The sequence below is a fragment of the Bombus pyrosoma genome, linkage group LG4 (assembly GCF_014825855.1).
Source record: "Bombus pyrosoma isolate SC7728 linkage group LG4, ASM1482585v1, whole genome shotgun sequence".
Lineage (NCBI taxonomy): Eukaryota > Metazoa > Arthropoda > Insecta > Hymenoptera > Apidae > Bombus > Bombus pyrosoma.
Window position 1 is genome coordinate 12573302 of NC_057773.1, and position 13590 is coordinate 12586891.

Genomic DNA, 13590 nt, shown 5'->3' on the forward strand with positions numbered 1-13590 from the left:
CTCTCTCTCTCTCTCTCTCTCTCTCTCGCTCTCTCTGCGTGAAAAGCGTTCTCCACTGACAGAAACGGTGGACGCAGACGTGGCGGAAGGAAGAGCGAGAATGAGGGCGAAGGGAGAGGGATGAAACCTCGTAAATTCCGACGAACAAAAGCAAACAGCGAACGCGATCGATCACCGTCAACTCCGCCGTTTTATCCAGAAAATAAACGATATTAAAAATCCGTTGGCATAAAAAATTTGCGCGCAATAGCGACGGTTGTATATTTAGGGAGGATCGGTCGAATTATCTCCGTACGGCTTTGAAATTGTCTCAGTCCGTGTCGGTAAAGTCGCGTTAACATTTTGTGTAACGGGATTACAGGGAAATTTACTTTCCTCCTCGCTCGATGAAATTAAAGAGATTGTAGCCGTAAGGAGACAGTGCCGTTTTCCATCAACCTGGCTAGATAAAAAGTGCCATTTAACCCATTGAGAATCAAGCAATCGCACATGAATTTGTTAAAATTTCACACGTCTCGCGAATTTTATATATTTCGCCCTGAGTAAATTTACGTTACTTTAATCGTTCTAAAAACTGTAGCGAAACGTAGGTCCACCACCATGACAGTCAAAGTGTTAACGAACTAATTCTGAATCGTCATCGAACAAGACCGTAGATAGTCGAAAGTTATATACCTTAACCATCGACTGATTTTACAACTTCGCTATATTCTGTCCGCCCTACCGCACCGTCTCTGAAACGTACTCGAAGTTCGCTGCTACGCGATCGACGCAAACGATCCTCTGGAAAACGAAGGGTAAGGGGCAGGCCAGATGCAGCAGAAGAGTAATATCATGGAAGTTAGAAAAAGTAAGAGTGTTTCGCCGTTGCGATGTTGGTCGTGGATCGTCGTTGCGATGCAAGACGAGAGAAAAAGGTTGGACAAAAGGGGGGTTAAGGGATGGAAAGGACGACTTTTGGCACGCAGGTGCGCGAATTGACTGATCGAGGAGGGGACGAAGTTTCATTTAGGTCGCGACGAGTGGCAGGAACGAGCGCCGAGGGAAGGGGTGGAGGAGGACGCCTGGAGAGGGTGTATTTGAGTGCAGCGCACTCGAAACGATGTACAGGGTAACACACTGCTCTTATTCCCATCGCAGGTCGTCCGTAATTTTTCGCGACTCCACCCCTGTACCCTGCTTTACATCTTCGCCTCTTCCACCTCCCGTTCAACCCCCGCCAGTCAGACTCGCTTTATGCGGCCGGCTTTTTTTCCCTCCAGCGAGCTGACTGGCTGGCTTCGTTTCGTGCCTCGTGAACGAGAAAATGTAAACGGAATCGCGGATTAACCTCATTAGCGATTGTGGTGGTACGCGTTCCCCTGGATTTCCAGCGGCTCGAATCCTCGATTGCCGGCTGTTTTACCTTCTAAACGATCGCCGGGCTGACCCTATGCCCTATTTCGGACTCGTTGCCCCCGGTTCCCGGCGATTTCTTCGAGCGAAAATTTTTTCTATTTTTTGTTCTATTTGAGAGAGTCTTTGGAGGTCGTTGCCGGATCAGGCTAATGCTTTCGCAGTGAATAGATCGCGAATATCTGTGCAAATGAATATTTTTACGCGGAGTATTTAAAGGACAGAAGCTGGATAGAGTTATGTTTCACCAGCTTAACGTTATTTGTTTCTAAATGTTATATACAGTATAGAAAGTACTCTGAACATTTTATTGCATCTTTCCATTTGTTATAAGTACATAAAAATTTGCGATTTAGTCACAGGGAGTGAAGAGCGAATTTTGAAGGGAACGAGGAATGATGAATTTTCTTAGGAATCCTTTTTCATTGCCGGTATTAACATCGATGGGATTAAGTTTTAACTTAATTAAAGAATGGATTTTTTAATCCTCAATTACGGTAACGAATGCTATAGAGTTGATTTATGTCAAATTCTTTCTTATATTTGGTATAACAGACACGAGTGATGAATAAATATTTATTAATATGCTGACGAGAAAAGCTTTCGCTAGTGTTTAAATATTTACATAAGTCAATGTATTTTATTCCAACATTCTCTTTCATTAAAGACATATTCTGAAACCGTAACAGATATTCTGATTCGTACCACTACAAACATACACATCTGTTAATTAGTTTAATCCCTCGCAGAGGATCTTGTCTCGTAACATCGCTGCTTTTCTTTGATACTCGAGTAGATGCTTTAAAAACCGCAAACATTTTCATCCGCGGCCATGTGTATTTCGTTTTTACTGAAATATAAAGAAACAGATGGTTTACAAGAGAGGAGAGCGGAATTGGTAGGTTCGTTATGTTTTCTGGAAATATTCGTGTGCTACTAGCGTACACAGTTCAATAAACGATCATCTGGAAAACAAAATTATTATGAAATTAAGATGTAAATGATACTTTGCACGGATATTTAAGCGACATTTCTTTATCAAATTATTATTTGTAAACAATACTGTTGAGTCAAATTTATTTCGCTTTAACATTTGGTTCGGCACGAACAGCTTTTACTTCTACAATCATTTAATTATGCAATTGATAAAATGTTCGTTTAAAAAAGATTGAACGACTTTGTATCTTCCTGAAACGAAACGAAGCTTGGTTTCATATATTTTTCATTGGAATTGATCGACAATAAAAAAGATTATTGGACGATTTTCCATAGCGGATAACGTTTCAAAATGAATCAGCCCGAACGTTTCCCTGAAAAATAAAATAATTGTAATAGTGGACGCTACGAGAGGCCACGAACCGTGGTTATTTTTGTATTTGAACAATTGAAAGCTCGATACTGTCTCGTTGCTTCAAGCTGACTGACAAACTCGTCGTAGTTTGTGTAATTTCGTTCAGGCTAATATAAATACGTATTTCTATTTCGTAGCGATTCAACCGTGCTTGCGAGTTCATAAAAATAAAAATAAAATCAACAAGATCAAAGTTAGTAGCGCCAATTATAGGTGTACCTATCCGGTTTCAAACTAGAGGGATAAAAACTATTCCCGAAAACTGAAACTCTACGCTCTACAAACGATGAATTTTACTTAGTTCAGCTTCAAATTTTCTATCGAATTCGACGATTCTTTTAAATTACCATTTATACTAGAATGAGTTGCCATTTTTCAATAAACGATACATCAATTAAAATTTTACGTTATATATCCCCATTGACAGATATTACAGGATGTATATTGTTAAAAAAAAAAACATTAGTCACTTGAATTCGATAATTACGAAAGTACAAAGGCTTCTGGAACTCGCCATACTTTTTTAACTACTTCTCCACCACTACCACGAATTTCTTTATTTTTCACTGTCATTTCAAAGCAGAGGGTGCCAGCCCCCTTTTCGATATTCAAAATAAATTTAACCATATCGACAATAGGACGTAATCACGGTGCCTGAATTTCCATCAAAGACCGTAGCGTCTGCTTGGCAAAAATTAATTCGGCAATGTAACAATGAAAATATCGTCGTAATTTCGAAGCACGTTCGCACGTAAAAATGTTGCGCGTTACGCTTTTCCGAATTACAATGCGTATAAGTCGCGTGGCAAGCAACGAAAACTTTTTTAAATTTATTTTCCCGAACGGCGTGCTAATATCTGTATGACCTCATTGCTACGCGTGCACGCGTTTTTCTGCGTGCAACAGATGTTACACAAATTGCAACGTTTGTACAGTGAACGTTCGTGTAAATATTCTGTTAATGTCGCGCGTTCGACGTTAACGCCGGTCGATGCTAAAAATGCGCATTTTCATGCTGCGTGTATGCATTTTCGGTGTACCGGAAACGAATGAAATTTTTCCTCGCCGCTTGCGATTTGTATCAGGGACATGTGGCGTTGTTAATGCATCGTTCTGGTGCAACGCGAAAAATTCAGTATTGCGTACAGTTATTCTTAATTAAATTTATAATTAGAAGGATAATTTAGGCGGTACACACACTAACGCGCAATGTTAGAGAATCTGGAAATTCACAAAAAATTATGAAACTCTGTGTACAAAGAAAGTAGGTCATTCGTAACATAATTCCATTTCTCGCTGGTGCCATAATGCAATTTTAAGGGTGAAATCACCTCTTGAAAAGATGTAGGATTTTCATTCCCGCGAATTATCACAAGAACTGGGAAAGAAAAGGAGTTTAAGTAGAAACAGAGAAAAAAAGGAACTACTTTTGTGCGAAATTATTTCTTATTAACTTCGTTATTTTCATAATTGCACCGTGTAGATGAAGTCCGCTCGTAGAATTTCACTAATTTAATGAGCAAGTTTGCCGAAGCTTTTCGTTGATCCTACGCGTATTTATTTGTTGATAAGAATTGATACGTGCTGCTAAATATACTAAATACATATGTATAGTGCTTATTAGTAAGATTATGTTTACAATTAGACAAATTTGTACATCAACTCTACCTCGATTTTAGTCAATTTTATATTATTATATTATTATATACGTATATAAATTTTTATATTCATAATTTCCATATTTCTGTGTAGATACGTGTATGATATTCGAATTTTTCGAATTTTCATCGTATCACGTTAATTAGTAAAATTAAGCGTCCGCGTGGTATGGAATAGGTTTGCGATTCGATGGCCACAAATAGTCGAAGCATTCGATGCACGCGCCCCATAAATACAGACACGAAGGCGATCGAATGGATAATTATGACCGCGCGGTCACTGTTTCAATAATTAATTGACGCCAGCGATCGAGATCTATCGGTAAATCTGACTCTGGACGAGAGTAGAGGGTATTGTCAATCGTTGGTCAATTCTAATCTTTGGGGAAAACACGCCTCTTTGGCTTCTGTTCTACGCAGATTTCTGGTCAGATAGACGACCGAATAATCGAATTTCCATCATAGCATTGAAAGGCTCGTAACAAAAACCATACGTGTGCATGTTTGTCTTTCCTCGGGAAAATAAACGATTATTCAAACGTGTCTTTAATTTCTGTTCAATGTACATTTCGATATACATTATATATATTTTTGCATGTCACGTACATTCTCAGCATTTCTGTATCTTGAAATTTGCCATCAATGTATAAAAATCTACAATCTATCCGTCTGTTAATTTTCATTCCACAAGTTCATCATATTGTGAATATTAATTTTTGTCTAAGTAAAATACATCGTCACCTAAATAATTGAACGTTGAAAATTTCATAGGAGTCGTTTTTATTACGAGCAGCTAAAATTGTATGCAATGAAAACAAAATAGTAGGCAGGTTACCTGAAGACTGTAGAATGTGTATTAATAGGTGTTAAATATGAGATTGGTCTAGGGAATGGATGTCCAGTGTTGACTGTTATTGAATTATTAATATCGTTGTTTGATGTTGTTAGATATCTGTTTACATTTATGCAATGGGAGCAGAGCAAGAGAAATAATCGATGGTAATTATGAAGGCACATGAGTGAAACAAAATTGTGCGCTATGTTTATTTCACAAAAGAAAGTCTTTAAGAATTACTTTCAACAAATGTTTTTATCTTTTTCAAGATTATTTCATGCCATGTACTTATCGTACTAAAATTAAGAATCTTTTTCCGCATATAATTGCAATTCTTTTCTGCTTCAACATACATAAAAGCATATTTTTAAAAATTCATTGAAGTATGAAAAACTGAAAAGTTAAGAAGTAGACATTTTATATTTTACAACCTACTATCTTTGAAATTTCAAACAAAATGTTGTGTCTAATGTTATAATATAGAAATCAATATCAAAAAGTCTACCTTTAGAATATATAATTTATATTTTCAGAAAGATTTAATATCGTCTAATTGTAATTTTACATTCTCTTGCATGAATCCTTTGTTTCAAATAACTTGTTACGGACGATCGTCTATGTAGGCCCGATCATATACAATCATGACACCTGGTAACATATTAGCATTATCTCGTAATGCTCTGGTGCACGACGCATCCCTTGAGAGGTCGACAATGTTCCTCGTGATTGTCTAACATCTGCTGAAACGAGAATTGTCCCTTTGACGATGATACGCTTGACGCTGTCCCAATTCAAGTTCAACGAGGCAATTCCTCGAGTATTGCTGATTGCGGGGTTGAAATTGTAAACGATACGAGATACGAGATAAAAAAATAATTTTTATATGTCATTTTGAATTGCGTCAACTTCGATTCAAATAACTTAACTTATATAAATACAGCTGATAAATTGCGTAAGTGATAAGATCAACAGAAATGCGTTTTTTCGTATTTATATCGACTGCTACCTTTGTTCCTCGATTGCAAAAAGGAGAAAAAAGAATCATAATTAAAATTGCTGCACCATCTATAAAACGAAATATTCGTTTGTGGGCTACTTCTTGTCAGATAAAATGTTCATCGTCGTTTCAACGTCAATAATTATTGAAATATACATAATCCGATATAAATAATTTCACTCCAATGAAACCGGCAAGAGTTAATCGTTGCACATTCATAATCCTCTGCGATCAAATAGCTTATAATCGTGCTAACCGTTGTCAATTCTTGAAATAACAAATATCTCGTTCTGCTGAAGCATACTAGAATTAAATAATACCTGCTTTATATTTTCAGTCTGGCATTAACAATTCGTCATTCATTATTAATACGATTAACGTCCGGCAAGAATTTATTATCTCGAATTTCCATGAATTTGCTTCGGTGTGTATATTCCCTGCTCGAGTAGTCGAGTAATTATTCCATATTCTGACCAGCTGTTAAAAAGCCAAACGATATTGTCCCATCTGATAAGGAATAATATTCAATAACCGATGAAATCGTGTAGATTTTTTAATTAAATCGGAAGAACATAATAAAAAGGATACTGCAAACCCTTCGATTTCCAGTAACATTTTAAAATATTTTTTTGAACTTTGTATCTTACGTTTTTAAACCATATTAACGAATCTGTACGATTTCATTGTCGACTGAATCGTTTTTTAGGTTTATGGGAAATGAAGGATTGAGAAAATGCATAGAATCCATATAATATGCGAAAATGTATATAATATCCAAAGCGCGATACACTCTATAATATTTAATAGGTAAGATAGAGAATATTTGCTAGATTTTTAATTATATTTATAAGAATATAAATTTACAGTTTACTTGCGGCTAATAGCAAATAAAATATAATAGTGCGATCGACACGTGAAAATATAATATTACGTGCTCCTCCATATCCTTTGGGACGACATTGTTACAGTATCCTGTCACAGTTCGTCGCTCATGGAAATACGAGCAGTGCTATATAATTTATTCATTGCCTCGTTACGCGTTTCGGCTAGATACCGATCGCATATGGTTACTTATAATTGGAACGAAGATATGCATGGGAAATGAATTAATTGGATCCTTGCTTTGTGTTATGCGACATTTGTACAGATGCTATTACAAAGGAGAATACGAATAACGAAGTGCGAAGTAAGAGTTGATTTTGTTTGTGAAAGATTATTGTTAACTATTGTTAGCCATATAAATGACCATATGTTTTAAACAATTCTTTAGAAATCAGTATAAAAGTAGAAAGTAATCGTGTTCAATTTACAAAACCAAAATAATTGGAAATAATATTTGCAGCAATTTATGTTTAAATAATTTAAACTAAGATTTAAGAAGCACGAACTATGATCGACTTGAAGGTAATTTACATTGAATTTACATTCTCAAAAGTTTCTCTTATTCGCATTTTACGATAATGAAGCTATCATAAAGTTGATAATTTATCGAAACTGTCTGCCAGATTATCTAGCACGAAGAAAGAACACAGTGTTTGTTATACGCTTATTCGTTGGTAATTAATAGTAACCCCCTTCGATAATTCGATGAACCCTCAAACTCCCCCTGTGAGGGTCGGCCAACCCTTGTATCCTCTCAAGGCTACCCAACCAAGCCACATCGTTGCACCGATACCGAAGTCTATATCGTCATTCCCTTTGATCTCCGCCACTCCCCCTGATAATTGTAACTTATGCTTAACTTACAATTAAACACGGAACATTTTCATTGCTGCCACGAAGCCATAAAATACCTTTATCGATCCATTCTGAAATGCTGAAACATTCTATAAAATATGGTAAATATGCGAATATTCGACTAGAGCAAAAGTAAGAATTATTTTAGCCGTTGGTCGTCGAAACTAATATCCGAGATTGTATTACGTGTTGGTTCGATTAATGAAGAGACGCGTGACATAATTGCGATAATCAGTTATATTAAAATCACTCCAAGTGTAAGTACAGAGTTAGTGTATTACGTCGTAATCGTCGCTCGCTCAATGCTACTCGCTAACTGTTCAGCTATTCTACTCTATTGGCTCGCTCGCTAGACTGGTATTAGAGAGCATATTGTTTTGTCCGGAGTTCGTTTACCTTTAAATCTTGTAAACCGAAACGGCACAACAACGTGAGCCACTCTCTATCCGAATCGTCCTATGACTCATGTGCCGCTACATCACCCCCTTACCAGTGATAACGCCCTTTTTTTGTATGTGTGACTGGTTTACAAAGTTTTCGTGGGTATATTTCCCAAGTTCAACGAACTCTACAGCTTTACCCGAAACCTGGCTGGAACCTATCAGGAAATCGGATAGAAACCGGAATTTACTGTCCACGCGCGTAACATGTTTATTTCTTGTATTTTCTCTCGTCCGAAAACGAATGGACGAGTTAAATCCGGAAATTCGACGAGGAGTCGATGATATGTTGAACGCCGATGATTGTTTTGATTGACGCTGTATCGGTCGTGTCCGTGTATCCTGTTGTTGACAAGTTCGTGGCAATCAGGCGTTTATTCCTTGAGTCCACCAACAATCCGTAATGTCTTAGAAAGTCCACACCGATGATAAGCCTGTTAACGTCCGCTATTATAAAACGCCATTTCAATGTTGGTCGCAATGACAGGTCAAGGTGCCATAAGTCGCGATGCGTGACCCGTTGGCCGCGAACATCTCGTACGTATCTTTGCACGCGGGTCCGCGTAGTTCGTTGCGCAGGTATCGGCACCGATGTCGACGAGAAAGGAAATCCTTGATGTCCTGTCCGTCACAAAAATGCGACGGGATACAATGCTGTCGTCGCATGCTGCGTTTGCTGACGGCTGGTCCCGTGTCTCTGGGTCCAGTTGCACGGCGTCCGGCACTTCCTTGCGCGGTCTCGGAAGATCTTGTGGTAGTAACAGAGACCAGAATTCTGCGGTCTTCTTCTTGAACGCGATCTGCGACATCTCGAGCTTAATCGCAGACGGCGACGTCTCGAACTTGATCGCAGACGGCGACGAGTGTCGAGACTCAGCGCGTTGATTTGTGCCTCTAATCGACATAGGCCGTCATTTATCGGGCCCATGGCGCGGTTCTGTCGTTCGTGCGTTGCTGTGCTATTGGCACAGGCCGCGGCAATTTGTCCCGTCTCAGGGCGGTCGGCTATCCGGGTTAGCGTTTCGGCTTTCTTCTCCTTCTTGGCGGCTAGAACGCGCTGTATATGCACCGGTAATCGGTTCACCCAGAGCGTGAGGATGAAGTCATTCAATGTCGTAGGTGTGGCTAGATTCCTTAGGTCCCTATAAAACTGAGACATCGTCCTATCTCCCGTATTCTCGAGCAGTCTGTGCATTCTCCAACCGTCTAAGTCTGCGAATCTTGCACTAAGTTGTCTGTTGGTACTCGTCATTTCGAATGTAACACGTTCACCTTCTTCACTTTTGATCACGTCCCAATTTGAGATAGTATTACGTGTTAGTTCGGTTAATGAAGAGACGCGTGATATAATTGCCACAGTCAGTGATATTAAAATCACTCTAAGTACAAGCACAGAGGTAGTTGTATACGTGGCTCGCTCAATGCTACTCGCTAAGTATTCAGCTATTCGACTCTATTGGTTCGCTTGCTAGACTAGTCTTAGAGAGGATATTTGTCTATTTATATTGGTCGTCGGTTTACATTGGTAAAAAATGATTACAAATAACGGCGATATAGTTTCGTCCCGAGTTCGTTTAGCTTTAAATCTTGTAAACCGAAACGGCATTGATACTCCGAGGCACAACAACACAAGTCACTCTCGATTCGAATCGTCCTACGACTTATGTGCCGCTACATATTGTTATTCTTATTTACCTTCAACGGTAGCATAATTTAGCCTGATATTTTGAAATATTCTCAATTATTTCAAGCCAGCTGTACTTAAAATCTGAAGTACACGGTTCTATACAATTTTCCCATAGGTGGTGTTGCTATTCTACAATACTTTAACATCGATTCTCTCAACATTATAAACACTTTACGTAATTTCGTGTATCTAGGTCAGGAGAATATATACTTTATACACCGTATATGTGGCGTACCATCTTCAAATCAAACACGCGTTCGATGGTTTCGTACTACGCGAATGCTCCTCTCATTGGCGTTTCGTTCGATCACATTTTTTAGGCAGTCCACCAGATATTTACTGTGAAAGACAGATCATAGACAACCGGTTGGATTTCCGAGCGGCGTTTTAATGCCGCGCCGCTTTGTGCGTTTGCAATTCGTTCGACTTTTATGGAGAAGAAGATTTACGGGGATTTTAACAGTGAACCTCTCCGTCGCTTGATATATGTATAGACAAGCCCTGTAAATAGACATCCATACGTGTGGTGGACATGTACGTCATAAACAATACTCCTTTTTCGCACGATCGATATCAACGACCCGAACGAATACGATACCAGCAGTTGCTCTCTTTTCGGTTTATGGACAACTGGAGTAAATACAACAGATGCAAGTACTAGATAATATTTCAGTTACAGGGGAACGAGTTTCTGAAGATTTACGAGATGTCTAACGGTAAAAATACCGAAGCTTTCTTTCCTGCACACTTTTCCTTAGCTCTCTCGCGAATCTCGAATTTTCATATTTCAATCGTTTTCTTTCGTTTTTAGCAAAGACAATCCCTTTTATGTCCTCAAAGGATACTCCGCGTGGGATTAAAACGAGAAGTCACGCGTAAGAATCTTTCAATATTTTGCTGAGACTCGAAATATTTCTTAACGTTAGAAAAATACAATTATCGTTATTATTGTGAACGTGACAAAGAAGCACTTATTTTTCTTTCTAGCTAAAACCTTGCGAATAACTATACCTGTTAACAAAAATAATAACTTTGGTTGACTTATTTATAGAGTGAAAATAACCCGACTTCGTTCGCTGGTGTTAAATTACGTGCAAAAGTGGACTGGTAGCAGACCAGTTCACATTATCCCGAAGGAGAGTTTCACAATTGCGTTGTTAAAAAAGTTTAAGTAGCATCCGTACAGTTCTTGCGCTTGAAAGTAAAGGTTTTAGTATTTCTAACTAACGATATGTCACGTTTCTGGAATGTAAAGTTAAGACACTTACAAATATTAAACACAAATATTATAATTTAATTATTTAAAACAATACGCATGCATCGTTTAAAGACACCGTTAAGATATTATTTAATCGAGAATTACGACGATTAATTGCAAGAATTTCACTAAGTAACAATCTTTTTGATGTAACACTGGAAGAAAAGTTAATTGAAAAAGTCAATATGACAACAAGTAAACGATAAAACCTAAAAATAAATCTCACGCTTGGTCTGGTATATATTATGTTATTACCTCGTTTATCTGTGATATAAAGAACGGAACATAAATAAATTTTTGTTCAAATAAATTCTGATACGAATAAGTTCATACTCGAATAAATTTTTATTCGGATAAATTCTTATAGGAATAAATTTTCATTTTTATGCGTTGTCTGTTATCCAAATAAAATGTTATGCGACCTTGCATACATATCCGTGCAACGTATTTATCATGAACAGCACGATACAAGTACGAATAACAATGTAAACACGTTAGTAGGTAATTCGAGTAACGTAACTTTCCACGAAACGCGTTCGTTCTATGATTGTTTACACGAAATCCAACGCAAGTACGCTTTTCAGTCGAGTCTCGGTCGCGAGAGAGTAAACTCGTACGCGTGAAACGTTGAAAGTGCTCGTTTATAATCGCATCAGCCTGTGTTTCGTATCTCCCGATGGCTTAACGCTGTATCTAGAATTTATTAGCGAGCAACGGTAACTTTTTAACAAACGTAGATCCACTTCCGTGACAAAAGGTATTCCTGCCGATGAATCCATTCATCTACATACACGGAAATCTCTATTCAATAACGTGCCACGAGTCTCGAAACGTGGATCAAATTCGTCGCTTTACCTACAGATCCAACGGGGAACCGCACAACGAAACGTCCACGAGAAAGCTGCGAAACTACTGCGAAACAAAGTGGCAAGTGCCTTATTCGAGCTCGGTATACCTAGAATCTATCGAGGATTTTCTACGAATTTCATCTCTTGTCCACGATACCAACATTCAGCAACAGAGAGAAGCTTGAAACGAATTCTTCGAACGATTTCATTCCATACAAATATATAAATCTTCGGAGAAGTATAATAAATAATCGGCAGAGGAGAAAGCATAACTTCTCTGATTTATAAGTTGTAACAAGTGAGCCAGAGAACATAAATAAGAAATACATAAATAAAGAAGAAATAAAGTGGACAGTGACCAATGAAGTTCATACGATCAATCGAGTAAACATCGAAGCACAACTCTCGTTTACTCGCGTATAATCAACTGGCGAAGGCCGGACCCTTAAAGCAGCGCGTTAAGCACGGTCGACCGTCATCGCTAACGTCAGTGATGACAGCAGTGAGGTGGCGTGCAGGCCGTGGTGTTAAGTTCTCGCCGGATAAATGTGCGCGATGTATTATTACGCCAGCAAGCTGACTGCGGCGGCTCTAAGCGGGGGTGGTTCCTTCGGAGGGGGCGGAGGGGCAGCGGGAGGTGGCGGCGGGTCGGCGGTGTGTCGATGCCACGAGGCACACAGAGACCAGCAACAACAACAGCAACAGTCGCCGAAGAGGAGTCAACAGCAGTCGTCGCAGACCACCCGTCATCATTCCCGTACACCCCGGGTGAACACCCCCACCCTCGGGCCCACCACCTCCGAACACGTCGTTGTCGAGCATCCAAGGCCCAACCATTATCATCGTCATCGCACCAAGCACAAGGTACCATTTTCTTTGTTGGTTGTTCCTTTGTTTCTGGTTCGATGAAAATTGTTTTCTGTCTTCTTCTTTCACTTATATCGGGAAACGTTCGGAAAGTTGGAAAGTTCATAGATTTTTTGACATTTTTATTCTCTTTATTATATGGTAGTTGTGCAGTTTTGTGACTGTAATAGTTTCGATAGCTTGTCTTTAGATTTTTTATATCGAACACGAAAGAATTTAAAAAATCCAATGTCTATTCGGTTCAATCCATTTAATGAGAATTTACTAGAAAGGTTAAGCCTATACCGGAATAAAATTTTTCTTTTCTTTTTTGTAATTAAATGTTTGATAATAATACCGTTATGTAATACAATAAAGTGCCACGAATATGTTTCGTGTCATTAAAAACGGAGGATATACAATTTAGGTGGGCTCCGTGAACTGATACACCTTGTATATGAAATATTGAATTGTAAAATTACATTAAATTATCGTATTATATAAAGCATTAAAATTTTTATTAATATTTATTATTTAT

General features: G+C 38.4%; 2 protein-coding genes across 4 annotated transcripts in view; both read left to right on the plus strand.

Moving 5' to 3' along the window:
* The window catches only part of LOC122566773, a 642331-nt gene that overhangs the window by 444849 nt on the left and 183892 nt on the right, over positions 1-13590 (plus strand). The window lies entirely within an intron of this gene.
* Positions 1-13590, plus strand: part of LOC122566776 — a 56274-nt gene that overhangs the window by 38724 nt on the left and 3960 nt on the right. The window contains exon 2 of the mRNA XM_043724487.1: positions 12220-13070. Coding sequence (XP_043580422.1) covers positions 12753-13070 — 318 coding nt within the window. The 5' untranslated portion in view covers positions 12220-12752. The remainder of the gene's footprint in view (positions 1-12219; positions 13071-13590) is intronic.